Source organism: Pipra filicauda, unplaced genomic scaffold (genome assembly GCF_003945595.2).
Source record: "Pipra filicauda isolate LSUMZ 115617 unplaced genomic scaffold, ASM394559v2 scaffold860_size64766_pilon, whole genome shotgun sequence".
Classification (NCBI taxonomy): domain Eukaryota; kingdom Metazoa; phylum Chordata; class Aves; order Passeriformes; family Pipridae; genus Pipra; species Pipra filicauda.
This window is the reverse complement of record NW_024105043.1, coordinates 15,826-31,946: the sequence shown is the minus strand read 5'-3', so window position 1 is coordinate 31,946 and position 16,121 is coordinate 15,826. Positions and strand designations below refer to the sequence as shown.

Sequence of the window (16,121 nt, the reverse complement as noted above, 5' to 3'; positions counted from 1 at the left end):
AGTTGTCCATCCAGACCTCCCAGTTGCCTTCCAGTGGACCACTACACACCCCAGTTCACAGAATCATGAGATCACTGAGGTTGGAAAATCCATCCAAGACCATCGAGTCCAACCTTGTGATCAGCATCCCCCTTGTCACCAAGTGCCACATCCAGTTCCTTGAAAACCTCCAGGGATGGAGACTCCACGACCTCCCTGGGCAGCCCCTTCCAATGCCTGACAATGCTTTCCATGGAAGTTTTTCCTGACATCCAACCTGACCCTCCCCTGGCACAGCTTGAGATCATTCCCTCTCCTCCTGTCCCTTGTTCCCTGGGAGCAGAGCCCGACCCCCCCCCGGCTCCCCCCTCCTGTCAAGGAGTTGCAGAGCCAGGAGGTGCCCCCTGAGCCTCCTTTTCTCCAGGCTGAGCCCCCCCAGCTCCCTCAGCTGCTCCTGGTGCTCCAGCCCCTTCTCCAGCCCTGTTCCCAGCTCTGGACACGCTCCAGTCCCTCAGATTTCAGGTGCCCCTCACCTGTGTCAGGCACAGGGGTTTGGGCATTTCCCTGGGCCTGCGCCCACCCTGGGGCTGGTACAGGCCAGACAAGGAGGGAGGAGGGTGGGCAATGTGCTGCAGGGGGTTTAATGAACCCTGGACCCCTCCCCTGTGTTCAGAACCAGCTTGGAGAGGGGGAGGGGCAGCGTCATGACCCTTCCCTCTCCCCCCCCTCACCCTTTTCTCAGGGTTTCCCAGTAAAACCAGTGAAGACAATGGGAGGAGCCGTTATGGTGGGGGAGGGGCTTGAGAGCCTTTTATTGGGGTGAGGGGGGGACTGGAAACCCCTTTGGGGGGGGAGGGGCCCAGAACCATTTTACCCCGTGAGGGAGGGGCAGTGCAGGTCAGGAGGGTGAGTCCCCCTCTCTGGGGGTTCCCCACTCAGGGGACTCTCCTCTCCCTCTCCCTCCCCCTCCTCTGGCCCCTCCTGCTCCATTCGCTCCCGGTAATTCCTCTGGAAGAAGCCGCACTGTGGGGGAGGGGTAGGGTAAGAATGGAGGGGAGGGGCACGCCAAAAGTGGGGTTCACCCCTCCACCACACACAGAGCCCCCCCTCCTCACCTTGGCGAGGCCAAGGACGATGAGGAGGAGGAGGAGCAGCCCCCCCACCCCTCCCACTACGTAGCCGGGGAGAGGGTTGACTTCCCACAGCAGTTTGACCTCCGTGACCCCCTAAAACAGGGGGGAGGGGTCAAGGTAGACAGAAGAATTGGGGTGTGGCTTCCAAATAGACCCCTCCCCATCCCAGAGCCCCTCCCCACCATTACCTGAGCTCGGAGGAATTGGGGCGTGGCCAGAAAGGGCGGGACCAGAGTGAGCCAGAGGGCGGAGCAAAAGTGGGAGTGGGCAGGTCCCTGTGGTGGGGAACGGGTAAGAGGGGGAGAGGCTTTGGGGTGGAGGAGGGGTGGGGGCAGGGGTACCTGGCTGTGGGGGAGGGGCCAAAGGGCAGTGCTGACGGTGACCCCCACAGGGACCCCCGGGGTCATCTGGGTCGGGGGGCAGCGGAACAGCCTCAGGTGGGGGGTGGAGCAAGTCTGGGGATGGGAGGGGTGGGACCCCAAAGTTAGGGCCCTGCCCCTCCCCCACGGTGAGGGGAGCACTCTGCAGTGCCCCACAACTCTGGGGGCCCCAGAGCACCCCCACATTGGGATCTCCCTGCCTCAGAGCACCCTTGTATGGGGGTCCCCCCACACTATGTAATACACCCCAGTTGCAACCCGATATTGGAGTCCCCCCACCCCCCCTCACCTCAGCGATGTTCCTGTTCAGCTCCTGCCCCACAGCGTCCACCAACTGTGGCTCCACAGCCACACAAGGGCCCCCCAGATCCTGCGGGGCAGGGGGTGAGTTGGGGGACAAGGGTGGAGCTGGGGTCAAGGGGGATTGGGGGCAGGGGGGTGAACTGGGGGCAGGGATCAAGGGGTCAGTAAGGGAAGGGGTTATTTGGGAGATAGGGGGTCACATGGGGTTCAAGGAGGAGTAGAAGGCAGGAAGGACTTTTGAGGGGCAGGAGGGAGCTGGGGGACAGGCGTCAGCAGGAGGGCAGGGGTTGAGTTGGGGGAAGGGGGTCCTGCCCCTTGTAACTGGGAGGGAGGGGCACCAACTGGGCTCAGAGGGGCACCCTATGGGGCAGAGCCCCCCAGTCACCACTTGCACTTGGGGGGCAGCCACAACCACACCATGAGGCAGCACCTGGGGCAGGAGGACGAAGGTCATCGCCTGCGTTTTGGGGCTGCCCAGGGTGGGGGCACGGAGAAGCTCCACCTGTGGGGCAGAGCTGGGGGTCAGCAAGGGCTGTGGGGCAGAGGGATGGGAGGGGTCACTCAGGGGGCTCACCCGATAGTGGTGCCACAGTGTCTTGTTGTGGGGCTGGGGGGGGTGAAGTTGAGGTGGGGGGTGGAGTCTTCTTGCCTGTGTGTGGGGCAGGTGGGGATCAGTGGGGCCCAGATGCCTGGGCCCCCCCAAATCCATGGAGCAGGAATGTGTGGGGCTCACCAGGAGGCCATGAGGTCGAGGACGAAGTGGACAGGGACACCCCAGGATTTTGTGTTGTCCCCGAGGGTGATGTTGGGCTCGTTCTCACTGTGGGACAGGTAAGACCCACAGGTGTCACCTCCCTGCCCCACAGCACTCCACGGACCCATCCCCACCCCACGGATCCCACCTGCTCACAGTCACCATCAGCCCCATGGATTTCCCCCACGTGGCATTTTGCTGGAGGTCAAAGGTCACCTCCACCATTACCTGGCGTTTGGCAGAGTTGGGGTGACGCGGGGGGCTACCCCACAACGACCCCCAGCCCCAGGGCGTGGCCCCACAGATCTCACATGCCAGCCGGCACGGAGGATGGGGTAGCTGAGGTTGCAGGAGAGGCCCCAGAGCTGCCCCTCGGCGCCCTGAGCGTCCCAGCAGGTGATGGGCACCGGGGCAGAGGCCTGGGGGGAAATGGGGGGCTGGGATATATGGGCCCCAAACCCCCCTGTCCCTTCCCTGCCCTCCCTTCCCCCATATTTTGGGATCCCCATGTGGGGCACCTCACATACCTGGCTGGCCCGGGCCCACCGATAGGAGACCCCTGGGGGGTGCTGCACTTGTAGGGCTGCCTTATAAGCATCTTCCCTCCTGTTGTCCACAATCAGCTGAACCCTCAGTTCGGCACTGGGAACCCCGAAAACAGCTGCGTCCCCCAGCATCACCCTGACCCCCAAGTCGGCTTCGCACACCTCATTGTCCCCACAATTCTGCTCGAAGGGGATCTATGGTGTAGGGAAAGAAGGGGGTGGGTTAATTTTGGGGACCCCACCCATCGTGCCCCACATCCCAGCGCCTCTGTGGTGTTTCCTCGACCCAGATGTGGCCAGTGCTGGGAGGTAGAATGGGCCCTGGGGGGTCCCTGTCGGGCAGGGTGATGGTGACACTGGCATGGATAGGGGTGACAAAGTCCTCGAGGCAGGACTGGGGCACAAGGTGCATAAGGTTGGGGGGCACCCCAGAAGTAGGGGGTAACACCCCAACCACAGTCTGGAAGTGTGGGTCCTCCACACCCAAAACTACGTTCTCCCCCTCAAGTACTGGTTCCCCTCTGCCCCCCAAGTGTGGGTCCCGTCCCACAGATGTGGGTCTCACCCCTACTCCAAAGTTGGATCCCATCCCCCAAGTGTGCTGCACCCACCACTGGTCATGCCCACTGTGACCACGTCCACCCCAACCACACCTACTTACCACTCCCACCCAATAACACACCCAGTCATGACCATTCCCACAATGGCCATGCCCACACAATGACCACACCCACACAATGGCCAAGCCCATACCATGGCCATGCCTACACAATGACCACACCCACACAATGACCACACCCACACAATGACCACTCCCACACAATGGCCATACCCACACCACTACCAGTCCCACCATAACCACGCCAACACCTGACCATGCCCACCATGTCAAGCTCCATCATGGCCTCACAGCCACACCCACCACGGCCACACCCCTGCCCACCCACCGTGATGATGTAGCGGTGGATCCCACGCTCCTCGGCCGCGTCCAGGGCCTTTGGGTCGTGGTCGGTGGCATCACCATCAGTGATCATCACCAGGATCCGCCGTACCCCAGCCGCGCCCCCGCCTCCTCCGAGAACAGCTCCTTCCTGCAGCCACCGGGCACTGATGGGGCTGCAGCGGGGAGCACCGGGCGGGTGGGGGGCACCGGGGCTTGTTCTGGGGGGCAGGGGCACTGGGGGATGGGGGGGGGTTGAGGGGCTGGGGGATAGTGGGGCCTGGGGGTAATTGAGGATTTTGGGGTGTGGTGGGAGCTGGGGGTAATTGGGGGCTGGGGGCACAGTGGGGGGTGCAGAGAGGGCTGGGGTGTCACTATGGGTTTGGGGGCTGGGGCTGGCAGTAGGGTGCTGTGGTGGGGTTACAGGGCAGATTCAGAGGACAGAGGGGTGCTGAGGGTGCTGGAAGGCAGCTCTGGGCAGCAGTGGGGGATGGGGGCACTCAGTGCACAGCTGGGGGAACAATGGGGCTCAGTAGGTGGCACTGGAGGGGCAGCAGGGAGGCAACAGTGGAGCAGTAGTGAGGCAGAGGAGGGGCAGTGGGGGGACAGCAGGGGGACAATGGGGTGCTGGGTGGTGGGGAGCAGCCAAGGGACAGCAGTGGAGCACAGGCGGGTGCTGGAGGTTGGCAGTGGGGTGCAGGGGTGCACAGGGGCAGCAGTCAGTGGGGTGCAATGGGGTGGGGCAGAAGTGGGGCAAAGGGGGAGTGGGGCGTGGCAGTGGGGTGCAATGGGGATCAGGGTGGTTCTGGGGGCCAGCAGTGGGGGTACTGCCCTGCTGTGGGGGTGGCAGTGGGGCACAGAGATGGCATTAGGAGGGCAGTGCTGCAGGGTGGCGAGAGGGAGTGGAGGATGGTGTGGGGCATAAGGGGTGGCCAGGACAAGGGGGGACAGTGGAGGGCAGCGGGGGGCAGTGGGGCAGCTGCGGGGCAGGGTATGTCTCACGTGACGAAGCCGATGGCAGCGAAGGTGTTGGTGAGGCCCCAGCGCTGTTCCAGCACCTGCAGCAGCTCCTGGGGCTGTGGCCGGGCTGCGAATTCCTTCAGCGTAAACACGGTCTGGACCCTGTTCGAGAACTGCACCGCCCCGAACTGCCCACAGGGGCTGCTCTGAGTGTCCAGCCCACCGTGGGCCCAGAGCCCCCCATAGTCCCCCATTGCCCCCGGTGCCCCCACAGTGCCCCCAGGGACCCCATCCCCACAGTACCCCTTGTAGCTCCCATCCCCATAATGCCCTCGATTGCCCCCATCCCCCACACTGCCCCTTATAGCCTCCCTCACCACAGTGCCCACTATAGTCCCCTCCCACAGTGCCTCCATCCCCCAATCCCCCTGTAGTGCCCCCTATAGCTCCTGCCCCCACATTGCCACCATAGCCTCCACCTGCATCCCCCCCAGTGCCCCCTATGGCCCCCATCCCCCACAGTACCTCCATAGTCCCCATAGTCCCCCCTATAGATCCCATACCCCACAGTGCCCCCTATGGCCCCCATCCCCTATACTGGCCCCTGTAGGCCCCACACCACGCCATTTCCCCCTGCACATCACCCCACTGAACTCCCACCCCTGCCCACGCCCACCCGGGGCGTACATGGATCAAGGTGTTCTGCAGCTTCTCCATCACATCCACCATGAAGTCCCGGATGACCTTGAACTGGGAGGTGCTCATGCTGCTGAAGTCATTGAACAGGAACACCAGGTCCACCGGGCCCTACTGGCAGCCTGGGGTCGGGGGGGGCACTGGGGTTTCAGCACCAGGGTAGGGGGGGCACAGGGAATGGCTCAATGGCCCCATGGGTCAGCCAGGGTCACTGTGGGTCCATGATGGCCTCCATGGGTCAACCATGGTCCCTATGGGTCAGCCCTGGGTCAACCACAGGTCAACCACCAGGGTCAAGCATCATGGCCACCGTGGGTCAACCATGAGGTGACCCTGTTCTCCATGGGGTGGGGGACAATCACTGGGGCGGGTTCCTCACCTTGGTATCCAGGCATCAGTTCCTGCCGTGTTCTCAGTTGGGGGTCCAGCAGGACACAGACCCCGTTCTTGTAGACATTGTGATCGCAGATGTGGGTTGAGCCGGGGCCAAAGGCCTGGGGAGGGGGAAGAAAGGGGCAAGGGGTGGAGCTGAGGGGAAGGGGGGTGGGATGGGCGGGGAAACTATTGGACTCACAGTTGTGATATTGTTCCCCTGGGTGGGGAAACTGTTGGACTCACAATTGTGATATCACCATCCTGGGCCAAGGCCATTCCTATGTGGGTCCCGGTGCTGTTCCCTGGGGATGGGGTTTATTCCTAATCCTGTCCCAATCTCATCCTAATCCAGACTCGATCCTGCCCTAATCTTACCCCTCCCCCATTTTAAATGACACCTCATCCCCACCCCCTCCCAACCCCACCACCTATTATAACCTCATCCTCATCACACCCTAATCCTGTCCCCACTCCAAACCCACCCCTAAAACCACCTTACCCACACCCCCACCCACACCCTAATCCCACCCTAATCCCACTCCAGTACCACCTCACTCCCACTCAAAACCCATCTCCAAATCCCTTCCACCCCCAACCCTAATCCAATCCCTAATCCCATCCCAATCCCACCCTAATCTCACCCCACTCTAACCCCACCCACTCCCAGTTCTCCCTAACCCACCCCCACCCCACTCTCATCCTAATCTCACCCAAATCACCCCTAATTCCACTTCAACCCTACCTGTAATCCCAGCCCATCCCCACCTCTAATTTCACCCCACACCCATCCCTAATGGCACCCCAATCCCTCCTAATGCCCCCATTCCCACCTTCCAGCTGCACCTTCTGGCACTCCCCACTTTGCACCGAGCACTGGAACAGCCGCCCCCCATCTCCCACCTCTGCCGGGGCCCCCACCAGCATTCTGGAGAGAGGGGGGGGCAGGGCGTCCCAGCCACCCGGGACCCCCAATCCCTGGGGCCAGGGGGGCCCCACAACTGGGGGATACAGGTGTCCAGGCCTGAGTCTCCTACTGGGCCCCATCCAGCAGCAACACCTGGTGCCTGAAGCTCCGGCCCTGGTCGGGGGTCAGGACCCGATGTGGGACTGGGTGGATGCTGAAAGCTCCGATGTGGGGCAGTGCTATGGGGCAAGAGAGGGGGAAGGGGTGAGAGGAGCCCCCGTGCCCCCCACAGCCCCCCCAAATGAGCACACCGAGGGAAGCCAGTTCTCTGAGCACCATAACTGGGGGTCCCAGGTCGCTGAGCCCCATAAGCAGGGGGCACCCATCATCAGGCCTCATGGCGCCAACATGGGGCTTCACTTCCTTCTCCCGAGCATGGGAAGGATCTGGGCATCTAGCTGCTCCCACCCCCCCCACAGTGGGTCAGGGCTCCCCACCTCCCCTGCTGTGGGATAGAGACCCCCATCCCCCCATGGGTCAGGGCCCCAAGTGCCCCCATACTGGCCAACAGCACCCCGAAGACAATGCTGATGATGCCACTGTGCCCCACGACCGCCATGCTGTAACTGTCACCCCGTGTTACCCCACCCCCGCATTTCCTTCCTGTGGTGGGAGGGTGACAGACTTCCCACACAGAACCAGGGGGCTCTGGGCTTCTGCGACCCAGAACGGGAGGAGACAGAACTGGGGGGGAGACAGGATTTTAGGGTAGGGGGGAAGGAACCGGGAGGGACCCGGAACTGGATGGAAGCAGAATTTGGAGGGGGACAGAACTGAATGCGAGACAGAACAGGGGTGGGGACAGAACTAGGGGAGGCAGAGAACTGTGGGTGATGCTGGGGGATGATGACCTTGGGGGGGGAAACCAGAATTGGAGGGGATCCCAAACTGGGGAAGAGACAGAACTGGGCTGGGAGGATGCAGAACTGGGCGAGAGAGAACTGGGGGAGACCCAGAACTGGATGGGAGACAGAACTGGGGGATGGGGGCCCAGGTATCTAGGATCCAGTTCTGGGGGGGAGGGAGGCCATCACTGGAGGTCTCCAGGAAACTGGGACTTGCCTGTCACCATTGGGAGGGGCATGGTGGAGGGAGGTTGGAAGGGGGTTGAGCTGGGGATTGGGAGTGGTTGTGCTGAGAGGGTCCTGGAAGCTGTGGGGGCTGTGGGGGGGACACCCTGGCTGGATGCCAGGTTCCCCCAGAGACACTCTGTCACTCCCCTCATCACCTGGACAGGGGAGAGAAAACAGAACATTTATTTCAGTGCTGGGATGCGGAGTGAGGGCTTGAGTTCGGGGCTGGGATGCGCTGGATGATAGAGGAGCATGAATTGGGCTTTAAAGGAACTGGATGGGCTATGGGAAACTCAGAGGCATGGGGAAATCCTAAAGTAATGACAGACTGGTGTTTAAAGCAACAACCAGTGAGGACAGAATGATATCAGTAAGTCTTGGCACATCCTGGGGTAAGAATGAGTTTGGGAAGCAGAGGGGTGGTTAAAGCGTGCAGGGAAACAGCACAGGCACAGGGGAGAGTAGGACAGTCTGGGGCAGTGACAACCAAGGGCCTTGGTGGGGCTGGGACTGTTCCACCCCCACATTTCCAGCTCTAGCCCTTGCCTCTGACTTCCTGCTTCACCAGCCCCGAGGGATGGTCAGCTTACCAGTCAGGACCTCACTGGTCTCTTCAGTGATGACCCTCAGTGGGGCCAGTTAACACCCTCAGGATCTTGGGGGTCGTTGCTGACTTTGACTTCTCAGGACATTTGTTCCCAATGTGCAATTCAGGGATTCAGCACCACAGGGAGCAGGAACAGGCAAAGTGCCCAAACACACCACAGCTCTGGAGTTTGTTTCCTCATTTCTCACATGGTTGATTGGAGCAGTTTCATGGGTGCTGTCAAAGTCAAAAGTTTATCAAAAAAAGTAAGCACAAGAAAGCATTTCTCTGGTTTTCCTAATCTTTCTGCCGTCAGAATACAGGGAGCTTCTGACTGAGATTGTTTCGGAGCATTTCTTAATGAAGCACAGACATATAGAGAAAGCCAAAACTGGGGGGAGGTTTTACTGCACTCCTTGGAGTGAATTAAACACAGGACTTTGCTTAAATACAAACCAAAAGAAGCACCCACATGTGTGCACGATGCTTTGGGTAGAGTCCTACCACTATGAGCCATTCTCCAAGGACTCTGACAAGGTGGGTCTGAGCTGACACCTCAGACACTTGCACCAGCACTGACAAAGGGTCAACACAGGGCACCTCATCCCAGCTTTGGCTCATCCCCCATTAAATATAAAAAGAGGCCTGAGATCTAGTTAGTCTAGAGACCATATGCCTGGATCAGATACTGGGGAGCCCTGAGAGCCTGCAGGTTGGTTACTGGATGGACACTGTGTCCTAAACACCTCTTAAGAGCAAGTGCCAGATCCTTCACCTGGGCTGGGGTGATTCTGGTTTGACAGACACAGCTGAGGATGAGAGTCTGGAGAGTTGCCCCACAGAGAGATCTGGGGGTTTGGGTGGAAGGTAAGATATATCACCAGCTTGCCCTGGCAGTCAAAGGGCCCCCCGTGTCCTGGGGGCCATCAGGTCCAGCATCTCTGGGACTGCACTGGGGCAGCCTCACCTTGAGCCCTGGGGGCAGTTCTGGGCACCTCAATATAAGGAGGACATCAAAGGGTGTCCAGAGTAGAGTAACCAAGGTGGTGAAAGGCCTCGAGGGCAGAACTTACAAGGTGAAGCTGCAGTCACTTGGTTTGTCCAGCCTGGAGAAGAGAAGGGTGAGGGGTGACCTCATTGCCATCTACGACTGTCTCAAAGGGGGCAGTGGATGGAGGGGCTGGTCTCTCTCTGTCACCAGTGACAGGACTCAAGGAAATGGAATGAGGTTGCATGAGAGGAAGTTCAGACAGGACATTGGGAAAAGGTTCTTCACCCGGAAAGTGGTTAGTCACTGGAACAGGCTCCCCAGAGAAGTGGTTACCAGGCCTACCAGAGCTCAAGGAATGTATGGATGATGCTCTTAGTCCTATGATTTCATTTTATGTGGTCCTGAAAGCAGCAGGGACTCGTGGATCCTTATGAGTCCTTCCAATTTGAGAAAGTCTATGATCCTGCGATAGTGGGTGCTATTAAAGGGACCATGGAGGACAACGTCAACATCAGGCACGGTCAGCCCAGGTTCACAAAGGGAAACAGAGGTTTAACCAATTTGAGATATTCTATAATACCATGATTTGTTCCTTCAGACACCTCTCAGCTTGCCAGCTGCTGCTCGCTTGAGATTCCAGCAGTTAAAAGCTCTCCTGTCCTTTGGGAACCTGTCTGCCCGGACAGCTCTTTTTTATGTTCCTATATACCTTTTCTATCTATCTATCTAAAACCTTTCTGATAAGATCATCCCTTGCAGGAAGATGACATCATTAGAGACAGCTGGTACTGAGCATGTGGTTACTGAGGGTGTTTTGGTGTTTATGAAACCCTCTCATACTTAATTTCCTTTTGTTAAAAAAAACTCTGCTGGGCCTGTGTGCGGGCAGATCTTTGAAGAGAGCAGGTGGGAGATGGTGCCATGGGCCTGTTAACATCCAGCTGTAGAGATCAGGAGAAGTCTGATACAAGAACAGTGATGTCAGTCCCAAGTGGGCAATGTCAGAAATGGAGAGGTTGGGGGGTGAGGAGGAAGGTTGTCCAAACAGGGTCAGCCCCTCAAGGGACTGTCCAGACCTCCCGAGGAGATAGTATCAACATCACTTGGAGAATGCTTCTATCACCTCTCTCTAAACTGAAAAGTAACAAAATATTCCCTTTCATTAAAAAAAATTATATATTTCATGACATGCTCTTTGAAATCTTCCTCCTTAACAACACTTCAGACAGACTCCAGTCGGCTGTAAAAGTCTTAAAGACTTGAAGATAATTAAAGGAGGAGAAAGAACTTGTGAGGGCTTTCTGTATTTTAACGAGCCCCATGGTGTACTTGGGGCTGAGTCCATGGTCCCCAGGTATTGAAGAAGCTGCTCGAGGAGTCAGAAACCAAACTGCAAGTCTCTTGAAGTGTCAATGGGCCCCACTGACAAAGCCTCCCCAGGGACTCCTTAGAGCAGATCCTTGGAGGCCAGGAGTGGAGGCAGACAAAGGCTCTGGGCAGGCCCCTGCAATGCTGAGCAAAGCCTGCCTTGGTTTTGTGGAGCAGGAAGGCCAAGACCTGAGCCCCAGGCCCTGGCACAGAAGATTCTGTCCTTCCTGGGTGGCTCAGGGCTGCTTGGAGGGCAGTGGGATGGGAGGGGGAGGAACAACAAAGGCCAAAACCTGTGCAACCCCTCCCAGGATCCTCAGGGAGGGACGAGGCAGAAACCAAGGGCAGAACCTGCCAGGAAAGTTGCTTGTGGTGGGCTGAGTGGCAGAGGCAGCTGCCAGAGACAAGGGGACAAAGGCCTGGGTGCCTTTGGGCCTTGCAGCCCTGCCAGAGCCCTTGGCCATCTCTCCTGCAGGCTTGTCCTGCCCTGTCCCTGCTGTTGCTCTGGCCTTGCAGGCTGCACACATCCCTCCTGCTTTCCCACCCCCCTCCCAGCAGAATTACTAGACCCTCACTGATGCCTTTGCACCCATCCCTGGCTGTTCCCTGAAACACAAAACCATGGGATTATCCTGACTCTTCTCTGGGTGACCTCTTGCCCTTTTGAGTGATTCTTCTTTTTCATCACTTTCAGTCTGAACATTCCAAATTGTACTTTGTGGGTTTCCTTCTCTTTCCAGTACCAATAAAAACTCCATTATCTCTCAAACTGTTCTTCCAGCAGTACCAGATACTCCTGCAGAGCCTTGGGCCTCCTTTTCGAAAGGTACAGCAGCCCATGTCCCTCAGCTTCTCCACACAGGCCCCAAACCCCCTCCTGTCAGTCCTCCAGAGCCTCTCCAGTTCCTTCTCATTATTCCAGAATAGGGAACCCCACACCCAGGCACACCAGTCCAGATGTGGCCACAGCAGAACCGGGTCTAGGGCGTGACAATCTGTGCTTTGGGTGGCTCCACTGGCCCTGCTGCAGCTACTCTAATTCAAGGGCAGCAGCACCTCTGGCTTGTCTGGCCTCCCTCATAACACCCCAGCCCTGCTCCTCAGGTGGCTGAGCAGAGCCCACTGTGCCCTCAGCTCTGGGGCCATTCTGGCCCAGTAAAGGACTGATCATTTTTCCCTGTAAAGCCCTGGGAGCTTTCCATGTGCCGAATCCCAGAGTTTTTCAGAGTTCCCAGCACTGAGGCTCTCTGGGGCAGCTGTCAATATGTGTGTGCAGGGGGCTCACCTTGGCCTGGGGTGCCTCTGGCAAGGGAACAGCCCGAGGCACTGCAGGGCACTACAGACTATTAATGAAGCGCTTGTTGGATGATCTTGCTCCCCAAGGTGCATGTTCCTGTGATGCCAAGTGGGGCCAGGGAGGGAAGGGCAAACAGACACGGGCTTTTTGCAGGGGGAGATACAGGGATGGTCAGTGGCAGTAAGTTGTGAGCAGAGAAAAAGGAAAAAGACAAGATGAAGCAAAGGAAATGCTCAGGGCTGCCTGGGGGGAGATGCCAGGCAACCCTGGATCTGAGCAGTAATGCCTGCAGTGGGACAAGAAACTCACACGTCACTCCTGCCAGAGATACACTCCGACACGCACATACACAGATATTTTCAGACACACTCAGGCACTTTCTCACAAAGCCAGACACACTTAGACACACTCAGACACACTCAGAAACACTCAGACACGCTTAGACACAATAGCATACACTCAGACACACCTGCAAACACTGTCAAACAGTCAGACCCATAAATGTATGCTCAGGCACACTCACGCACACTGAGACACACCCTCACACACCCAGATACACTGAGATACACTCCGACACGCTTAGACACACTTGCACACACTCACACACACTCAGACACACTGAGACACACTCAGACATGCTCAGACACACTCAAAAACACTGAGACACACTCGCATACGCTCAGAAACAACTGCAAACACTCGCACACTCAGACACAGACACACGCGCACACACCCAGACACATTCGCTCACACTCAGATATGCTCAGACACACTCAGACACACTGAGAAACGCTCAGACACACTCGCACACGCTCAGACACACTTGAGCACACTCAAAGACACTCAGACACAGGCAGACTCAGACACACTCGCACACACCCAGACACATTCGCTCACACTCAGATATGCTCAGACACACTCAGACACACTCAGACACCCTGAGAAACGCTCAGACACACTCGCACACACTCAGACACACTTGAGCACACTCAAAGACACTCAGACACAGGCAGACTCAGACACACTCGCACACACCCAGACACATTGGCACGCACACAGATATTCTCACACACACTCACACACACTCACACACACTCAGACAAACTCAGACACACTCGAACCTGCTCAGACACAAATTCAAACACACTAGCTCACACTCAGACACACTCAGACACACTCAAGCACTGTCCCACACACCCAGACACACTCAGACACACTCAGGCACACCGAGAGATGCTCAGACACACTCGCACACACTCAGACACACTTGAGCACAGTCAAACACACTCAGACACACTCAAACACACTCAAGCACACTCCCACAAATCCAGACACACTCAAAAACATTCACACACATTCAGACACACTCAGAAACACTCACATACTCTCAGACACATTCAGGCACACTCAGACACACTCCCACAGACCCCGAGATATTTGCACACACATAGATATTCTCAGACACACTCAGACACACTCTCACAAAGCCAGGCACACTTAGACACACTCAGACACAATCGCATACACTCAGACACACTTGCAAACACTGCCAAAGGATCAGACCCATAACTATATGCTCAGGTACACTCACGCACACTGAGACACACCGAGACACATTCAGATACACTCTGACACCCTCAGAAACACTCAGGTACACCAGACACACTCACGCACACTCAAACACATCCGGACACATTCAGAAACACTCAGAAACACTCACACACTCTCAGACACACTCACGCACACTTAGACACACTCCAGACACCCAGACACATTCGCACACACACAGATATTTTCAGACACGCTCAGAAACACTCTCACAAAGCCAGACACACTAAGACACATTCAGACACACTCAGGCACACTTGGACACACTCGCATACACTCAGAAACAACTGCGAACACACTCGCACACGCAGACACACTTATACACATTCCTGAAAACACCCTAACACATTCCCTCACACTCAGATACGCTCAGACAGGCACACTCGCCCACACCCAGACACATTCATATACGCTCCGACAAAGACACACTCAGGCAAACCCAGACAGACACACTGGTACAAACTCACACACACTCACACACACAGACACGCTCAGACACACTACGGCACACTGAGAGATGCACAGACAGACAAGCACACACTCAGACACCATTGAGCACACTCAAACACACTGAGACACACTCAGACACACTCAAGTACACTCCCACACATCCGGATATAGAAACATTTGCACATACTCAGACCCACTCAGACAGAAACACTCAGACACTCTCACACACCGTCAGACAAAACTGTAAACACAGAGGCGCCCTCAGACACACTTAGACACAGTCGCACAAACACAGAAACATTCCCTCATGCTCAGACACAATCTGACACACTCTCACACTCTCAAACACAGTCAGGCACACTCAGACTCACTCAGACACACTTGGACACAATTGCAAAAACTCAGACACAACTGCAAACACTGATAAACAATCAGACCAGGCATATTCAGGCACACGCATGCACACTGAGACACACTCAGACACACCCAGACAAACTCAGATACACTCCAACACACTCAGACACACTCAGGTAAACCCAGACACACACAGACACACTTACACACACTCACACAAACTCAGACACACTCAGACATACTCAGACACACTCGGACACACTCAGAAACACTCAGGCACACTCGCACATGCTCAGACACAACTGCAAACACACTCGCACACTCAGATACACACCCTCACACACCCAGACACACTCCCTCACACACGTTCAGACGCACTCAGACACACACACAGACAGACACACTTAAACACACTCAGACAAAATTAAAAACAGTCACACACACCCAGACACACTCAGACACACTCAGACACACTCAGGCACATTCAGGAAGTCAATTAAATATTGTTTAAATAAACGGGAACTTCTAAGACACATGTCTTAGTTGGTCCTAGAACATTTAATTTAGGAGTTAGAGGTCGGATAGAGATAAGATATGAGACGATACGAGGCCTGATTAGCGAGAAGACCACTCTCTGAACATGACTGCCCCCCCGAATAAGTGGACGCCAAATGGCAGTATTGCTCCACGAATACAACCCAAGATGCTATTTGACCTCAAAATCATCACCTAATTCTCCACTGTTGGTGAAAGGGGAAGGGGTCTTTCAAGCGTCACTGTATTTATATTCCGAAATTTATACTAGATCTTTGATCCATGCATGGCAGAGTACCCCATGTATCCCCAGCTGACATATTAAAAAATGTTCAAGCCAATAGTTCTGGTCATTGGATTAAATTCTTTTTTTTTCCCCCTTTGATTCCATGAAATTAAAAATATATCTTTTAGGGTTTGTTTAATACCATGAAGTCCCGCCTCGGAGTACCCCTCCACCTGCTGCAGATGTGTTGCTTCCAGCACATCCAGTTCAGATGTGACAGGCTGTTCCCTGGTCCTCTGAGCAAGAGGAGCAGGAGGAGGGACACAGAAGAGATCTCCTCACGGAGGTTGCAGAGAGGCTGACCCGGCGTGCTGAGCCCGGAGGGATATTATGCCTCTCGTGCTCCTCAAAAATTGTCAAAATATTGTACCCTGGACGAAAATGCAGGAGTCTCCCCACGCCAGCAAAAGAGAAATCTGGAAGCTTTGGCTTTGTGGTGCAGTTGGTGTGTCAGCCTGGAGCATCCGTGAGCAGCAAGATCTTTCTGTGCCGGCACCTTTGGTGTGGGAGGAATCTTTATTTTTATGAAATTTTGGGAGTCGGGC

At 56.4% G+C, this 16,121-nt stretch overlaps 1 protein-coding gene across 1 annotated transcript; it reads right to left on the bottom strand.

The window, feature by feature from the left end:
* Positions 1 to 804: 804 nt before the first annotated feature.
* LOC114002458 (integrin alpha-L-like) lies at positions 805 to 7,636 on the bottom strand. The gene is given in 22 exon segments (XM_039390705.1): positions 805 to 1,002; positions 1,095 to 1,205; positions 1,301 to 1,387; positions 1,454 to 1,567; positions 1,782 to 1,862; positions 2,181 to 2,297; positions 2,370 to 2,413; positions 2,416 to 2,444; positions 2,529 to 2,615; positions 2,698 to 2,777; positions 2,861 to 2,968; positions 3,077 to 3,289; positions 3,351 to 3,554; positions 4,042 to 4,151; positions 4,154 to 4,185; positions 5,037 to 5,182; positions 5,682 to 5,812; positions 6,070 to 6,184; positions 6,309 to 6,367; positions 6,896 to 6,990; positions 7,100 to 7,208; positions 7,531 to 7,636. Coding segments are annotated over 22 exon segments (2,283 nt in total). The 5' UTR covers positions 7,589 to 7,636; the 3' UTR covers positions 805 to 849.
* Between the last annotated feature and the right edge of the window lie 8,485 nt (positions 7,637 to 16,121).